This window comes from Paralichthys olivaceus, chromosome 4 (assembly GCF_024713975.1).
Source record: "Paralichthys olivaceus isolate ysfri-2021 chromosome 4, ASM2471397v2, whole genome shotgun sequence".
NCBI lineage: Eukaryota > Metazoa > Chordata > Actinopteri > Pleuronectiformes > Paralichthyidae > Paralichthys > Paralichthys olivaceus.
The window spans coordinates 24,039,868-24,059,173 of NC_091096.1; the positions used below are offsets into that span (position 1 = coordinate 24,039,868).

The window sequence follows — 19,306 nt, forward strand, 5'->3', positions numbered from 1 at the left end:
GCTTTTTTAAGGTGTACTGTTCAGTCCAGTTGAAGAGTGATACTTGAGCTCGCTTGTTGGTGCCATTAACTCTTCGGAAAACCGTTTGTCACTGAAGTGCGTTCTCGGGGATGAAATTTGAAGGGGCCTTGGAAATGGGACAGTTTAGTCGCATTGCTTTGACGCGGTCCGTCTTCAAATGCAGCCTCCGAAGGATGAACCCCCTGAATCGAGACACAACTAGAGTCTCGTGGTTGCTACTTGCATGATGTAATAAAAATGCAACATAGGTTTGTCAAATTTTCAATGACCATCACCTTGACACACAGTGATCTTGTGATATATTTTTGATGTCATATTTATCACTCCTTCATGACGATATAAGCTTAGTGTTGAACAGATATGTGAATGTGTGTTGTGCTGCAGTCACTTCCCATTCGTCTGTTTTATTCTCCTATTTCATGTGCACACGAAATGTGGACATGCAGTGAAGGGGTGATGGTTGGGGGTTTGGGCATATCATAGAATGATATGAGGAGTATGTGACGAGTGTTAACTGGGTGATAAGGTGTGGCGATACGCTCCCTGCGATACCAGGAAATGATTTTTTACTGCTTCCTCCCGCTCTATCTACTGGTAGAGGAAACTGTAATGAACTGCAATGCCACGGTTTGATATCTTACTCTACCACATTCACAACAGCTTTTTTTTATTTTTCTTGCGCACACATGGTTACATCTGAATGTGCCGTCCTTCAAGGTATGACTGGGGCTGATACAGATTTTTTTTCTCTATAAATTATGATATAACACTGGTTTGTCTATCAGAAGTTCCAAATCTCTATATATCTGTTGGATCTTTATTTCATAATGGATGAAAACTGGTGAATTTCAAGATACTTGGCTTTAAAAGTTCACAATCACAACACTTAAGCAATCAGCAGCTTCCTTTGAAACTTATAATACTAGACGTCAAAAAAGTAAACTCTGAGTCCTCATTTACTCAGATATATGATTTAGAGGTAAAAAAAGAAATTGGATTAAACACAGGTGACTGTAAAATGATGCCACAGTTGTATTACCTTCTTTGCATATAACAACTTTTATGCAAATATGTCCAGCTGCCGAGTGGACTGCTGGGAAAGGAGGCGAGCCAGCAGCGGCAGTCTCACGGGAAAAGGAGCTCCCTTCTCTTCTAACACAGATTCACTAAATAATGGACACCACCACCCCTCTTCCTTCTCCTCTCCCCCCTAAGCTGGACATGAATGTACAGGGTAAAACTTAAAATAAAGAACATTTCAATTAATAATCAACCAAAAACTTGAGTGGAAAAAAAACAATTTACAGTCCATCCTGGGACAGGCTCTTTAAAGAGGGGGAGTGGATCCACAGCAGGCATAGGCTCACCTCAACCTATTGTGATGGGTCGTCTGATTGCCACCGTCTACTCACCGTCAACCCCAAGACCTTCCAGCGGACCGCCACTGTGTGTTGTCCATCACTGGCTGTGCATGTGCACAGATACATGTTTGTCAGTTTGCACTTGCTGCCTCTTTTCCCTCAGCCTGTATATTCAGGAGCAGAGTCCTCTGTCTTCTCGTCTGTGAGTTTGCCTGTTCCACACAGACTGCCTGCCTCTATGTGATTGAAGTCAGACTCCAGCTCATCGTGGTCCTTGGGGGAGCTTTTGGAGTGGATCTTGCCAATCTCCTCCAGGGCGCTGGCTAGAGAGTCAAGGTCAGCAGTGTCCTGATGGCGAGCCTCCCACAGGCTCAGTATGACTGCAGATGGGCTCTGCTGCTTTGCAAAATAACCCAGGTTTCTGTGGGGGAGCACATTACAACGCAGGGTCAGAAATCAAAGCAAAACTTTTTTTAAATTTGCTTCAGATACAGACGATTATGTGCAGAATGTATTTATCTTGTAAAAGACATGAGTCAAACGGAGTCCGTTGTTTATATTTCCTTAGAGAGAGCTATGAGAGTTGATACACTGAAAAAAGGAAAGCAGTTCAAAAACTGTGGACTTTAAAGGAATAGTTAAAAAAAAATGAAAATTCACTCATTATCTACTCACCACTATGTCGACGGAGGTATGGGTGAAGTGTTTGAGTCCACAAAACACTTTTGGAGTTTAAGGGGTAAACCGTATTACAGCCAAATCCAATATTATTGAAGTAAGTGGTGAATCCTACTTCAAATGTAAAAAAACGTGCCTCCATACTGCTCCTATGGTGTCATCCAAGAACCTGGAAGCCCCAACATTCAAATACGACTCAGCATCATTTTCACCATGTTTTTTTTCTATTTGTCTGCTGTTGTCTTCCTAGCTCTGATCTGCGTTCACTCCCACGCGTACACACCGCACAAGCTTTCACCTCTGTGCTGTCGCCCCAAAGGGCACGTGGCGGCATCAGCGAGAACTTGCGAGAGCTGCACTTACTGTGAGACGAAATCAGCAAGACAAGATCAGTGAAGGTAAAAACGTGGTGTAAATGACTTCTGTACACTGGGATGACACCACAGCAGCAGTATGGAGGGATTTCATGTTTTCTTCTGTTGTTTTTTTACGTGGTCACCATTGACTTCAATTGTATTAGATTTGGCTGCTTACCAAAAGTGTTTTGTGGACTCAAGCACTTTACCCACCTTTCCATCTACATAGCGGCGAGTAGATAATGAGTGAATTTTCCATGATACCTGGGCCATGGTCAGAACCCATTGAAATTTGGTGTGGATGCGGATCTAGGGATGGATCCATGAATGGATCCATGAATTTCTAGTTCCACTCTCTGTTGAAACCCAAAATACACACTCTGGACTCAGTCATTTCCCAACAGCTGGTTACTGTAACAAACATTATTCTTACACTTACTTATTTATTAAATTACTTCCTATCAATTATTTACTATTTTCAGCTGCGGATTATTCACATTTGTGGCAGCAGGGTAGTGACACAATCCAACAGTTAGGCTAATTGATTTTTAATAGATTTTGAACAACAATGTAGTAGTCATTGGTTACAGGTGGCACGGTGGCGCAGTGGGCTTCACTAGCACCTCACGTCATGAAGGTCGTGGGTTCAAACAAGCCAGCCTGTTCTCTCTGTGCCTGCTTAGGTTTCCTGTCACAGACCAACTGGATAACTGACCATTAGTGTGAATGTCAGGTGTCAGTCCTCTGACTGACGGCTGACCTGTCTGCAGTCACTCTCGGGTAATTATTGGATGGAGGCTTTGGATGGATGGACACGGACACACACACACACACACTACTTGATAGAATGATTATTGGTTGTGTTTTGTTTAAAAAAATAAAGAATATCACCGGATTCATGTTTTCTAAATGGTAAATCTGTCAGTACAACAATCGGTGTGAAAATGTTCAGTGGATAATGAACAGCAGGTCTGTGGGTCCTATGTGCAACCATCCCCAAATATACAAAATACAACTACACGTTACAAATCTAAATTGAGAGGAAAACTTAAAATGCTACTGTAAGCATGATTTCAAATATTGTGTTTGTGTAGTCCCATCATGTTTATGTCATCTTAGCCATTTATATACTCTCTGTAGTAAAGATGGTTTTACACGAGCAGCTTATTGGCTCAGCATGGATTTGTGTTGGAGGTGGGACCAGTTTTATTACCATACCAGTAAAGGTAACTGTATATGCTACTGGCACTGTTACTTGTCCACATCTGCTTCTCTCTCTAATTTGACAGCACTTGTCATTGCTGGCATTTAAAATGGCATGAACTGCTTCTCTGCATGGCAGCACCACGTTGGATACCTTGTAAATTACACAGACATCTTAAAGTACCACAAAGAGCTTTTACTTGGATGACATAAGTGGCATAATTACAACTTAATTAGGGTTCAATCATTGGATGGAAATGAACTACACAGTATGGATAAATATAAAGTCATTACTGTCTAAGAACTCCAAAGGTCCAAGACTCATATTTAACTCTCTGGTTACATTGTTCTGTGCACAACTAGGAACATTTCAATATTAACTTTTATATATGCATCTATCACTGGATCATAAAATGAATTGCATACATGTTTTTTATCCACATGTCCCTGGAGTATATTTCAGCATTAAATTAATGTTAACGAAGCCCCTATGGACCCCTTGATCCCCTTTAGTTGACCATTTGTAAATCTACTAATTATATTGGTCTGTGACTGTGAATTCATTTCACACAAATTGGATTATTCTGGTGCTGTGAACACCACTATCTGGTTTTACATGTAGCTAAAACAAACAGCGTGACCTTTAAGTCTATTAGAAATATAATCCAGCATAAATTAGCATCAGAAATGAAGAGCAATTACACAGTTTGGTTTGAATCTCATTCTCAGGTGCTGCCAAAAAGCAAAAGGGAGCTTGTTGCCATGCCAATTCAGTATACTTCCTTCTTGCATCATGTAGTGATGTGTCCAGATGGAGGCAGTGTTTCACTGCCGCTCACTGATGCTTCACAGGAGGAATAACAACAGGCAACATTAAAGGCTGCAGCCATTGGTCACATCAGGCTCAGTTCAAAGCCGTTCGAAGTGGAGAGGAAAGCTTATCTGGATAATTTAGAATCCCAGGGGACTCGTAGGTACCACTGTCTCATGAATCATGTACTTAACAGAAGATTATAGCTGCCACAAGCTAAGACTGAGCAAAGACAACAACTGCACTGAGACAATTTTAGTCCAGTGTATTATTGTAAAAATGCATTTTCATTAGATATAAAAAGGATAATCAATAATAATTGTTAAGCCTTAAGGCTTACAACATTTAGGCTAACTGGTCAACAGAAAGGTCAGAGGATTGATTTTCAGAATGATATTAAAACACAATGCACTTCATATTCCATAGCAAACAACCTTTAACATTCACTCCTGCGCTCTACAGTTGAACAATTACTGTGTCCTGCTGACAGAGAGCACCAACGATGTAAAGGTAACAACAGGCTGCATATACGCTCACTGGACTGTTATCACTGTGGTCAGCGCGTGTGCACGGCGTGACCACCACAGAGACATGTGTGACCGAGGACATCATGCAATCTCAGAGAGGATGCACATCATACACTCACCGGTCCAAGTGGAGTTTCTGGGCTAAGAGTTGCCAGTCCTTGCCCTTGGCGTTGGCAGTGTCGAAGGTGGCACAGATCCTCTGGCGGATGGATAGGGGGATTTTGAAGGCCTTAGGCCCCGTCTGGGATGTGATGGTGCAGTCTGTCTGCATAAAAAATGGAACCGACTCCTTTTCAGTCTGTACGGAATAAAAACAGAAAAACAGCCCTGCATTCAGGCAGGGTTCAGGGAGGATTTGCAAAAGACACTTTGTGCTTGTTTAAACCAGCTTGGAGATCCAGATGGGTGGTGTTCACTGGGTCAGGGTAATTTGACAGGTGTGTTATTAAAAAGAAAAAACTTAAAGTATCAGTGCATAGTCTGTAAACAAGTGGTGGCAAAGGTGGAGACATCTGGTGGACTCTGTCTTCTAGAGAATAAAGCGATATTCACAATTCAAACTGAGCACTCCTGTGCTCAGTTTGAATTCATCTACTCAGTTATAATAGATTCCAACAACAACTGCCTGGTTTGTAAACATCTGAACACCCCCCCCCCCCCCCCATATTCCATTGGTCAGAAACACTCTTTTCCAGCACATTCATTGGCATTAACTTGAGTAAACTCGCTCCAGGGCTCTGCTGAATGTCACACAGATACTTCCTCCATACTTGAGGCAGTCAACACACTGATGTAACAGAGATGGAAGCTGGAGAAATAAGTGTTTCAAACATACTTTACAAAATCAGAAAATAAGTGAAATTACTATTATAACTTAATGCTTCTGTTAACAATAGATTAGAAGCAAATTAATAATTTGCTCTTAAAAACTAGAAACTTCAAGGCCACATTTCAAGTCTGCAGGTGTCAGGGGCGGATCCAGAAGCGAGTCCAGGGGGGGCACTGACACGAGTTAAAATCGGATTGGCCCCTGTGATCCCCCTGTACAATCAGAAGTCTTAAATACAGTAGTCACTAACTAAAAATACTAACAATTAACAAGACTATTGACTAAGCTTTGGTCAAAGCAATAGAGCTTACAGTAAAAAGGAAATGACTTCACGGCGCACCTTAATGAATCAGGAGGTGTGTTTGGATGTTGGACATATAATTGGCCCCTCTGTGTGAACTGTGGCCCCTTTAACTGCCCCTAATTTAGAAAAATCGTAGATCCGCCACTGACAGGTGTAAAATTAAGGTCATTAAAAAACACTTTTAGACTACATGTCCCCATGCAGGCAGTTACGTTCCAACATCTGCCACTTTGACTCGATGCACATGGAGAAACAGCGCCCCCCTCCTGTCGTGTCCCATATCACAGTCCCAGCAGAGTCGGTCACATCACACACAGCCGAGGAGCATCCAGCTGCAGCAGCTTCAGCAGACGTAATTCTACACAGCAGCTGTCATCCTCTGATGTACCTTTTCATTTTCATGTAGTGGCAGGAAGTGTTAACCCCCAACCCTGAAAAACACTGTCACATTGACATCTCTGTCCAGCAAACTTTGTATCCATCTCCTATTTCAGTGCGCTCTCCAGCCGGCTCAGGACTTGGAGTTCACTTATGACTCATGAGGATGTGCCGGGCGACCGATAGAAACACAGTGCGTCTGTGTTTCTGTGTTCAGGAGGAGTGGAATAATGTCAACAATGTCAGGGGTTGAGTGCTCTGCAGTTTCAAATGCCCCCTGCACATGATCAACACTGTACACTGCATTAAACGCAATGTGGGACACAACCTCGTAATGTAGTTTTACTTTACGTGTAGAATAAAACAGGAAATGATGAATTCCATTGTAACAGCTCGTTCAGTTTTCCTTCACCTCACTGAGCCATTTGATACTGTGGTGATCATTATGTCATGAAATTATCGGAGGATTCTTTTCATGCTGCATTTCAAAATAAAGTTAAAATGTTGAGTATAATGTCAGCTGGTCTTGTCAATGAAGTTCTGTCTGTCTGACAGCTCAAACACACACTTTGAGTCCCTTCGTCCAACCTGACAAACCATAACTAATCATAGAGCTAGGATTAAACCATCAAACCATAAAAGGTCATTGCAAAGAGTATTCCACCTGTGTCTGATTGTAGCACCACCTGTTCAAATGGTGACCCTGGGGTAGGACAAGCAGGTTAGTGACTGGCTGTGAGAAAGCAGTTTGCAGCAGTAAAAAAAAAAGGCAGTAAAAATCAATGAGTAACACTCTCTCCTGCCTTAAAGGTTCAGTGTGTAAGATTTAGGTGAAAGGGATTTTTGGCCGAAATTGAATATAAAATAATATTCATCAAAACTGTATTAATTGTTGTTTTCTATACCCTAGAAGAGGCCATTTGTATTTAAATACATAAATACATTAAGGGGGGTCCTCTCTACGGAGGCCGCCATGTTTTTTACATTAGTCCAGACAGGAAAACTAAACACCTTTTGAGTTACTATGACAACTGAAGGCTTCTACAGGTTCTCTGATATGTTTGGAAGGGGAGGGTAAAGTGAGGGGTATTCAGCTGCCACATGCAATTTCACCACTAGACATCACTAAATTCTACACACTGTACCTTTAACAGCTAGATAGAAGAGTTATTGACTGAGGACATCAAACTCCTCACTACTCCAGTGGAGCTGCTCAGAGGTTGACAGAAGCCTGGTGTTGTGAAGCTATTTGCTGGAACACGTGTAGAAATAAAGGATAAAACAATATATACAGCTTCATCTCTGCCGTCTCTGTTTAGCATAGATTTGTAAAGAAATAAATAAAAAAAGAAAGACAGAGAGGGTGTCCTCCTCGCTTCATTAATACTGCTGTCACTGAACACACTCCAGGAAGGTTACAGTGAAAGCGGAGCACCTCCTGCAGCTGCAGGGCCTCACCTCATCCACGGCCGTGTAGACCTGCAGAATCTGCTCGTGGCCCTTGACCTGGCGCACGCTGATTTTGCAGGAGAGCTGGGCGGTGGCGGGGCTGTATCTCTCCAGAGAGAAGGCACAGTGCAGGGGCTGCTGGTTGCTGCACCACACTTGGGGGAAGGAGAATTCCTGAGGTGGCAGAGGGAAAAGGAGAAGAGGAAGAAGAGGGACGTCAGCGACAAATGGCCACATGTAAAGCCAGAGGAAGAGTGCTTATATAATTCATAGCCTGAATCCTTTGTACAGTAACTCTGTTAGCAGAATCCAGCTTTTGGGATAAGTACTATACACAATATATGAGGGAATGTGAGGAACCTGGAAAAAAAGCTTGCTTTGATGTATAATTAATTTCTGGAGAGCAGGAACATCTGAGAGGAAACATCCTTGACCTTTGCCAGACTCTGCTTCTGCCTTATTTGCATATTAAAAGTGACCTGTAAACGATTCCTGGCGAAGACCACGACATTAAATGCAGCAGGCCGCAGCACCTATACTGAAGAATTAACCCATGGGGCTTTGATCGCAGCCGCCCAGCAAAGCTCACCGCAGCAAGATAATGGAGCCGGGGAGCGGTGGCGGAGTACAGAGAGGGAGGGGATGATGGACGTAGGAAGCTCGGCTCTTTAGCACTAAAAGCTGACTTGATGTATGGTGCGCCACGCGCCTATTATTCTACACCTGCTCCGCCAGAGCAGGTTCACCGTGCCTGCCTGCCCGCCATCCCAAGACCCTCATAAATAAGGCTGTAGAGAGGGTGGATGTGTTTGAAACACAGAGCTTTTCACCCCGCATCCAAGTCTTTAAGCACCAGCACAGTACAGTGGGGAAAACAGCTCAGCTGCTCTGCAAATGGCAGCAGCAGCAGATACAAAGCGGTATTCTGCTGCCGCGTGTTCCACCTAATGACTTTTGCATCTTAATGTATCGGCAAGCAAAAACAACCACACAGATATTAATCACAAGTCCCGTCCATCTTTATGAACCTTGTGTGAGAAATGTGGGCGACAGGAGGATCCACGCTAAAAGGAGCCGTTTTAAAACAATGGATGGTGCAAACAAACAGGAATATAAATCAAGCACAAACCAGTTGAATATGATATGAGAGGAAATTATTTTCAGATTTGCCTCATCTTTGTTTGCATTTGTGACAACAGGTAAACGTCACAGCCCCTAACGCTGTTTTCTAAACCTGTGGCAACTGACACTGTCAGTTAGCATCTGACTGGCTGAGAACTGCAGTTTAGAACAAGCTGAGATATCACAGATGCAAAGTGTGGTAGCTGCGGCTAAAAACAAGACTAGGCTCGGATCAGGTTGTTTTTCTTCACAATCAATAAAAACTTTGGTATTTAGATTTCATGTCAGTCACGACTGCAGGCACAGTTTTAAATTCGACTGAAACAAGATAAAGTGTTCAGTATTTTGATCACAAACATACGTATCTGACGTCTACAACAATAAATCTGTCTTCTTAAAATATGTTGCTGTGTAATACCAAATGCAAACTGTAGTATAACACACCGTGTAAAAAGTAGTAATCGGTTCCAGGAGTGCTCTCAATAAACACACAACATTACACTTTCTCTGCAGGACACACAAATGTGTTCATGCAGCACTGGAGCCGCAGCTGGAGCATGAAACACATGCACCTCTCTAATGCACAGCCATGGAAGGAACTAGAAAATGATAATGTCTAACACAACATACAACTGCAGGTGGTGTAAACATGGCTCTCTTACATTTTTTTAAATTACTATTAATGTAAGTCAGAATGTTCCCCAAACTTCAGTTGAATTCCCAGTACTCTGCTCTGCCAGTGTTTACAAAGATAATTCTGCTTTCATTCATCTCATTTTGTATCTGATTTATATGAGGAAGCTTCACAGTAAATCACTGTATAACAACTCGAGTAAAATCAATTAGCTCTAACTTATCACTAGTTAGAAAGAAAGATTGTCGCCCTTTATTCATTGAATAAAATTCATAAGTATGTTTTAATTGAATTAAATGGGATTTGCTAAACATAGTGTTTTGTGTAATTCATTGCAGACAAATGTTCTGTTTTGTGAAAGAAGAAAAAGAATGAATGGATAATTATTGAATTAGGATAATTTTTTGTTTTTCACTGCCTTCAGCCCTGGAAATATTGTGAGGTTTTTTCCGTGATAAAGAAAACAAATGAGCAGATGGATATTAATGACTCATTGTGATAGTTGTTTGAAATTAACATTACCTAATTTAACTTCAAGTTATTTTGCATATGCAATCAAGTTCAATCAAGATAATGACTATATTGTTTTTATTATGTATTGCTATTCTTCCTTATGATTGCAGTTTATTAATTTGGTGTGAATACTGGGACTGATGTCCTGATCAGCTGCTCCTCTAAAGGTGTCTTATAAATCCCACAGGGAGTCTTGACACTTTTACATTGCATAAATTTTTCGATTTATGAACACTAATTTAACTTACAGCTATAAAATAATCTAAAAGAGCGCCTTTATTAGAATGTGTTAGATTAACTTTACTGTAAAACACAAAGTCAGTGATGCCGAACACCCAAAAGTCTACTTTCACTCGAACCACCTTTCACAATCACATCACAGCTTGTCTCACACTGCTCAGTGAACTTAGAGAGGAGCGCTGCAGACACAGCTCAGTAATTAACTCTTGGCAACAAAAAACAGGATCTTGCAAATTAGCGCCGCTGTTCCCGATCTATGTTTTGACTTAATGTCCCGTCGTTTATTGCCATGGTTACCTGACATGTGGTAAAGGGTTTGATATTCCACAGGAACTGGGGAACATCCTGGATGGACACCTGGAGGCTGAAGGTGTTCGCTCGGAAAGGCAACATCTTTGGCTCCTCGAGGAGCTGACCCCCTCTGGTTTTCTCTGCTGCCACCACTCCCTGGAGAGGAGAGGGGAGGAGAGAAAGCAAAGAATTGGAGAGAGATATTAGAAATACGGGGAAACAAAAGGAAACAGAGGACAAAAGAGAAGTGAGATGAATGTGAGAGAAAACTAAGACACAAGAGCTTCCTCCTTCCCTTTGAGGGTACACCACCTTTTTTTACCAGCACAAACACCTGTTTCTAATCCTGTCCCCTGTCACATCCACTAATTGACTTATCACAAATGTTAACACAGAAACAATCTGCAAAAGAAGTGACGTTGAGTCTCCGCTGAACAAATCCTTCTGCACCTTGTGCTCACATTAGCCTCACATTCGCAGCCTCGACTTGACAGATTGACGCTTGGATTTAATGCCGGGGAAGCGCCTGCATCGAGGGAGAGAGGGGGGGAGCCAATGTCCATCTCCCAAATTGAATTTGTGATGATGAAAGAGCACTTTGATTGTCGCCTGTAGGTATTCATCTGTCATCATTGTTCAGTGTCTCTGTGGACTCTGGGACGGTTAAGAGTCGGGCCTGTCTATCCTTAGCCGTCTCAATCACAAAGAGAGGAGACAGGGAACAGAGCTGTGGCTAATGCCAGGCCTCTCTGATTGATTCTGACTCAGTCCGTGTGTGCAAGAGCTCGCCTATGCATGAGTGTGTGTAGGCACTGTGTGCAGAAAGGTGAGCCCATGCCATACTGCATGTTGTCTTAGCTGGAGGTGGGAAAACAAACAATTTACAGCAGGACATAAATCACAGGAAAAATAAATGTGTAGAGAGCTGAGTTATGGCATCTCTCGACTGCCATCATGACTCTGTCACCGTTAAACACAGAGCGCCTGCTTTGTGCTGCATTTCTTTAATTTTCTCATGTACATCGTAACAAGCTGCAACTTTTCATAGCTCAAACTCATTCAAGTTTTCTGTAGACTGTGACCGTTCACGTAATTTGATACAACACACGCATGCACAAATCGTCAGTGCAATTGTGTTTAGAAATATTTGGTTTAATGAAAAAAGTTAAAGCTGAAAGACAATTCTGATGGTCGTTAAGTGATGTTTCAAACTTAAATTCACATGTTCCAGTTTGTAGAGTGGGATTTTAATCTGACATTTGTAATAGTGAATATCTTCAGGATAAAACAAGCCATTAGCAGACATCACATTGAACTCACAATCTTCTGACAATTTACATTTCAAACAATTAACCCATCACAACAGTATGAGATGATTAATGATCAGAATAAACAGATTGCATCCTGGCTGAGTTTTAGAATAATTTAGTAATAGCTTGTATGTATTTGTATTTTCCTATCTAGTACAACGAAAGTTTTTAGACAAGCCATTAGACAATGATGGATTTCTTTCAGTTGCGTCCCACTCTAGATCTCAGTCTTTGGACTCTGTGTATAAATATCTGCCATGAGCAAAATGCAAAAGTAAGAGACTGCCTCACAAAGGGAAAATGAGCAGATGTGATGCTATCTATGGACCTCTGTAAATAGCGTTAGGATTACCATGCTATACACAGTAGGATTTCCCATAAAGTTTACATTAAGTCAACTCAATTTATTTATACAGCACATTTCAAAGAACAAAAGCAAACCAAAGTGCTTTAAAAAATACACACACACATATACAGGCAAAAATCAAGACAAAAAAAATATTTAAATGAACTAACAGCAAATATGTGGGACCCGTTAACTACAGTGAAATGCCAAAGAGAAGAGCTGTGTTTAAATGTCTCAATGGAGGGGGCAGTTCTGATGTGGTCGACAGTTTGTTCCTGCGGTCGTCCAGAGGACCGGAGTGACCTTGGTGAGTAATAGGGAAATGAACTCTAAGCCTGACTCCCATGTACAGGGAGTTGCATTTATCCAGGCGAGCAGAGATAAAAGCATGGATTACTTTCTCACAGTCGTTAAATGATGAAAAGGCTTTTGCATTTGCTGAGGCTCGAAGTTGGAAATAGCTGTCTTTCACAACAGAGTTTCACCACACTTGTTTTTCAAATTTGAAAGCAGGCTTTAAAAAATTACCCCAAGGTTCCTTGCTGCGGTTTCACAAACGGTGAAAGAGGACCAAGCTTCCTACTAAGAATATTAGTTTATCCAGGGGGAGGCAAAGAGAACCACTTCAGTTTTGGATTCATTCAGCATTAGGAGGTTTTGTGACATCCAGGCCTTAATGTCCTGGAAACAGTCAAACAGAGGCTACAGTGACTGAGGGGTGTGGCATTTTAGATGGAGGTACAGCTGGGCGTCGTCCACAAAGCAGTGGAAGGATACTCCAAGCTTTCTAATGAGGAAACCCAGTGATAAGCAGTTTATGATCTGCCGTGTATTCAAATTGACTCAGTAGGGCCTTATTCCATTATCCTGCAGACCTGGGGCCCAGATGTGAAGTTGGACATGTCTTATTTCTGAGGTTTTCCTGTGTAACTTAGCATGTAGCCAGTCTTGGTTCCCATCGGCTATCGTCTAAATGAATTAGGACAATATTTTGAGGCTCCTAGTGTCAGTGGATATTTGGGCCAAGACCCCATCTTACGCTCACCCTACGCTTTTTACAGTTTCTTTTATCACATGAGTTCAATGTTTCTCCACACAAAACACAAAGAGCAATACTTTTTCGGTGACTTGGGTCCAGGCAACATTTTTTTAACGTCTATCAATAGCTATTTGAAAGCAGACAAATTAAAAAGCAGACAGCTGATGCAATTCAGTCAATGTGTTCCACCTCCTTTGCTCTCCACACAGACTGTTTACCTGCGGGCAACCAAAGTCTGCTCAAACCTGATTGGTCAAACTAGAAATGGAAACCAGACGGCTTCAGGCCCCAAATTTGTCTGCACATGTACAATCTGTTTCTGGAGCAGGTAGAGAACTTCAATCTGTGATTATGCTCACATTCATGATCTGCTCTTAAACCTCTTAGTTTATTTTGGATGACCAAGGGATGTTCTCAAAGGATAGCAAACCAAAATGCCTCTGGACTAAATTGGACAGACAGACAACCAATCAGCTTTCTGGTGTTGGACACAATTCACAGGTGAGTGAGAACTCAAACAAGAGGGGTTGCCTGCCATTGCATTGTGACATATAACAGGAGGACTGTGGGGATCAAGGTGGACATTCACAATCACTGATAGAGCTCAAAATTCAATCATTTAAAATCATTTCATCTTAAAGATGTTACAAAATAGAGCGCAAAGCTACAGGTTGAGGTGAACAGTATTTTCTTGTAGCATTGAGACTGGAAGAGAAGGTCTGCAGAGGAGAATACTAATGCGAGTGGCATTTCCAGGTTCGACCTGTTGTGTCTTCAATATGACCTGAGCGCCTGACCTTTCTGAAACATCCTGTGGGTTTGCAACAACTGACACAAAAAATCTGACCATTTTGATGATTTCTAAAATTTTAACTGTTTGTTCATTTGACAAGTTGAGGAGATGAGACCAACCAAATTGTAAATAAATCCGTCTAGTTGAAGAGATGTCTATCAAAAGGTGCAGCTTCACCCAGTATCACAGAAACCATCTGAACTCTGCCAATCACGAACCTGTCTTGCTCTCGGCTGACACACAAGTGTTTGTATTGCATCAGGCTTCACGTTGATCCAGGATCCAGTCTGTAATTGACTTTGTGCCGCAGCTTGGAAAACACACAGAAGCGATGTGGTGCTAACAGACAGGGGCCCATGGGACACGCCGAAGTCTGGCATCTGCTCGGCAGGCATAGAATTCATAAAGCGAATCCAGAATGCATTTTAAAGCCAGCTGCCACTGACGGCTGATACATGACAGAGAGGCAGAGCCAGTCACGAGCCTCGTGGTGTTCTCCGCTCGGCTCTGCTCCTCTGTTCTGTAATCTCTGCGGGGAGATGAGGAAGCCTGATTTCCCTGATGTTCACTGATGAGCTCTCAATGCTTAAAAACCCAATAGGTCGCTGAAGGGTAATCAAGTCAAACAAGGGAAAAAAGGTAAACATTTGAATGACAGTGATTACAGTACGGCAGCTTTTGTCTCAGTCTATTAAAACCACTGGCAGAGAATCTGTCAAGCTGTTCCAGTCCCCACTATCGGCTCTAAATATTGTTTCACGGTGCTAATGAATCTGCAATCACTCACATGGCTCAACCGGTAGAGAGCACATGTTGAGGTCCCTGCTGCGGCAAACAAATCAGGCAAAAAAGAAAGAAAAGCTTTTATTCAGACAGTATGTTGAGTTTGAATCTCTGACACGAGCTACAGTGTGTTCTTCCTGATAGAGTGGATATAGCTTTAGTGAACCTGAGCTTCCTTGTGAAAGAGGTCAGAGAGTGAAAGTGCGGATGGACGGTCGTAGAAAGACTGCAGCTTTTTCTGGTTTGAATTGAGGGGCCTTGGAAGACTCAGGTGATAATTTACTATGGGTCCACTACTTAAGGGCGGCACAGTAGGGCAGTGGTTGGCACTGTCATAGCAAGAAGGTTCGAATCCCGATTTGCATCTTCTCTCTCTGTGTATGCTTAGTTTGTCTCTGGGTACTGTGGTTTCCTCCCAAAGCCCAAAGACATGCAACTGGAAGACTCTAAATTGACCATTGAGGTGTGACTGTGAATTAGGGCTGGGCGATATGACTTCAAATTAATATCACAATCATTTTAACTGTTACCTTAATTACGATGAATGAAAGATCATTTCATCATTTATTTATTAATATTTATATTTAATGTATTATTATTTTTCATTGCTTGTCCCACATGAGGCACATCAGTCTTCGCTGGTCACCAAGCGACTCTGCCCCTCTTTTCTAATGTGACATGTAGAACTGATCTTCAGAAAATTCAAATTTATGTTCGTGGATAAACAGAGCGTCGCTTTTTCTGCAACAATAAAGCTAAAACACTGCTTCTCTCCTTTTTTTGTCATTAATCGATGGTAATACAGAACGGTACAAGGTACCCGGGCCACCTGCTACAAAATTAATGTAGTGGAAACTCGACAGTTCGTGAATGCACGCATTTGGGAAAGTATTAACCGACATGAGCAAGATTAAGTTGGTTAGAGGTTAGAAATGACAGTTCCAATACATTTTCACAGCCCTAGCGTGAATAGTTGTTTGTCTGAATATGTTGGCCCTGTGATGGAATAGTGACCCCAACTGTCATCCAAGCATGTCAGCTATGATTGGCTCCAGCCCCCTGTGACCCTCAAAATATATGATGAAATAGTTATAATTTCATTTATTTTAATATTTAAGTCCATCCCGTGCATGTTTCGCTGCAGGTGAATGAAACTTAACTGTGGGAAATGTCCCTTGTTGGGGCTACACATTTTACCTGCATATTCTTCTGCAGCAAAATCTACAAAGTAATCCTCATTACTAGACACATACTACAGCAATCAATTACCAAGAAACAATCATGTCCAGTATAAACAAATCAACTCAGCAAACAGTGTTCTCCACCTCATTCTGTGTCACTTCAATCAGCGTAGAAGATGCATGAGTGGTGCATTTGAATACAGCAGTCTCACATTATATAAGCTCTGCCCTGGTTATTAGCCATGCTACATGCACACATGGTGCATAAACAAACATGTAAACCCAGTGTCTGCCCTCACCTGAAAGGCGTGTGGTGTGTCGTCCACACAGTACACCCGCAGGCTGTAGTTCATGGAGCCGGCCTCCATGCTCCCAAACACAGCCAGCTTCAGCCTCTTGACGGCAGCCTGCGTCAGAGGCTCGCCCACCAGGGCGTACGAGCCCGGCTGGTCGAGCAGCAGGTGGCAGCTCGATGAATCCATTAGGCAGTAACAGGAAGTGGACTCCTCCTCTACTGACATCACTTCCTGCAATGCAGAACAGAGAAGGTTTACGGCTGCCTGATGTTGCATTTAGTGAATCCATGAGTCTCAGCTAGACAATATCACATTATATAGTTGGTCATTTTACTTGCATCAATTATACCAATAGGTTTGACATACAGTTGTAAAGCTTTGATAATAAAACTTTATGAAAGTGTTTTCTAGATTAAGGCAGATTCTTCGAGTATTTTTTCTGAAAAAAACTGCAAACACCCCAAAATGCTAAAGAATGCTATTTTCGCTTAAAAAAATGAATTCCCATAAAACTGTTACCTGTTGCAAAATGGTCACATGTTATTTCTAGACAGTTGTATAGCCTAGTATATAAATATATACAGTCAAGAGTTCATCAGGAAAAGTTTAAACAAATATTCTTATTCATAATTACTTTTCTTAATTTCTATTTTGTTCAACCTTTCTCCTCAAATGTGTTAATATGATGATAAAGCCTGACTCAAACTAATCAAGAAAACTTGGAAGTTTAATTCTGGCTAATATTTACCATCATGAATTTTATAAGGCAAACTCATTACTTTCTTTTTAAATACACTCACGATCATGAAAATGTTAACTTTAGTAATTGACTGCATTCAACACATTTTCCAGTTTGCAGTTCTTCTGATCCTTACAATAAAACCTACAGGAAGGGTTGTATTTTACTTTCTCATATTGAAAATCACTGATCAAAACTCACCACCATCAGAAATAATTAGACTCTATCTCACACAGACACACACACACACACACGATGCAGTGGAATAACGGTGGAAGGACATAACACAGGTTTAAATCACAAAGTAAAAACCCACACAGGTTGTAAGTAGTCTCCTGAGAACACGAGAAAACATTTCCAACATGAATGATGGTGTTAGCACAGAATACAAAATAGTCATTATGAACAATACAGTTATTTATTTATGAGATGACAACAGCAGCTGGGAAGAACTTCATCACAACTGGATAAGAGCATCTTGTTTATGTCCTGTCTTTTATTCTTCTCTATTCTGTTCGTTTGTTTGCTTCTCTAGAAGACAACCAGGAGTTCTATTGTACCAAAGGGAGGTGATGACAAGCCAATGAACTCTTGGAAAGAGATTAATCAGTCTGTGAATGAGTGAGGTGGTGGAAAGATGTGTTTAAAGTATACACATTCAGTTGCCTCACCAATGCAAGTGAAAACTCATATTTAAAGGCAAACATAATTAAATAAAAATGCAAATGAGCTAAAATACTGTATATGATTAGTTTTATTTACTGAAGAAGCAAAAAGTTGAGCGTTAACTGCTCCTTCAAACATCTCTGTGAATGTCCAACTTAACAACATTGCACCACCACCCCCCCGTCCAAGCGAGCAGATACAGTCCATGAAATACGTGTGATTATAGAATTTAATGAGGAGCTGTGAGGCCAAACAGCGTGCTAAAACACAGCCCTGAGGAGGAGCAACATTTACTCCCTCGCAAACAACCACACGTGAACTGGCAGCGCAGCGAAGGAAAGACGTGTTACCGGCAGTCATCACTGCCTGCAGGACGGCACAGCGCCACATGTTCACTCACTGCTGGGTCGCTACATAACAGACTTTAGCTACCCAACCACAGTGGACCTCAAGGAACACTAAGCCGAGTCGTTCTTGAGCTGCTGAATAACCTTGAGTTAAGATTGTTGAAACTATGTTTTGTAAAACTGTAGATTCAGTAAAAAATAATGAACTGATCCTAGTAAAATGTTTCCTGCGTCGATAAAAATGTTCATATTCTTCTGAGTCAGTCCCATAAATGTGCTCTTTCTTTTTATTTACTCAAAACTACACCACCCTGCTGTCCAGACGTGTTAGTCCATGTTTGTTGTGTCGGGGGACACATGCAGCAAAGGGCTGAGTCAGAGCTGAACATATATTCACTGCACTTCGGAGCAGCTGTGGCTCAGGAAGTAGAGCGGGCTGCACACCAACCACAATATTGCCAGAGAGAATGTGCTGCACATGGATGCTCTGTATGAATGTGTGTGTGAATGAACTCCAGCTTCTGGTCACCTTGAACCAGTTGTTTTTAAAGAAATTAAACACTCCCATCCATTATCTATACCACGTATCCTTGAAGGGTCAAGGGGAGGGGGCTGGAGCCAATCCCAGTTGACACTGGGCAATTCCTTAGAGAAAATGCTAACGCCAGACACAGAACGGCCCCATCAAAACAGGACTCGAACCAACATCCTTATGCTGTGAGGTGAAAATGCTAACCACTGCACAGCCATGCCACCAGCAATTACAGACTCCAATAATAGGTCTGTTTTTGTGAATGAGATTACTATTACTGGATTACTTTGCTACTGAACTTCAAAACATGATGATTCTCAGCCAAGATTTTGAGTTCTATATATTTTTTTCCATGATTTTTTCCCCTATGATGTAAAAGCAGCTTTACAGGCTGTTTATTTACAGTGAGCATCAGCTCATACCTCACATGAATTGTGACTGAGAATGAAGGCGAGCCCTGACTCAAACTGCAGTTATCAGGCACCTGGGGCTTTTAAAGAAGCTTAACATCCTCTGAGAGCTGTGTCACAGCCACTGCTGCTGCTCCTGCTGACCAT

General features: G+C 41.8%; 1 protein-coding gene across 3 annotated transcripts in view; it reads right to left on the reverse strand.

Annotated features, from left to right (window-relative positions):
* Positions 1–1,321: 1,321 nt before the first annotated feature.
* unc5db (unc-5 netrin receptor Db) overlaps positions 1,322–19,306 on the reverse strand; it is a 184,353-nt gene continuing 166,368 nt past the window's right edge. For all 3 annotated transcript variants that reach the window (XM_020093970.2, XM_020093968.2, XM_020093969.2), the window contains 5 exons: positions 16,469–16,696; positions 10,724–10,873; positions 7,927–8,091; positions 5,077–5,255; positions 1,322–1,803 (listed from right to left, as the gene is read on the reverse strand). In XM_020093970.2, coding sequence (XP_019949529.1) covers positions 1,542–1,803; positions 5,077–5,255; positions 7,927–8,091; positions 10,724–10,873; positions 16,469–16,696 — 984 coding nt within the window. In that variant the 3' untranslated portion in view covers positions 1,322–1,541. The remainder of the gene's footprint in view (positions 1,804–5,076; positions 5,256–7,926; positions 8,092–10,723; positions 10,874–16,468; positions 16,697–19,306) is intronic.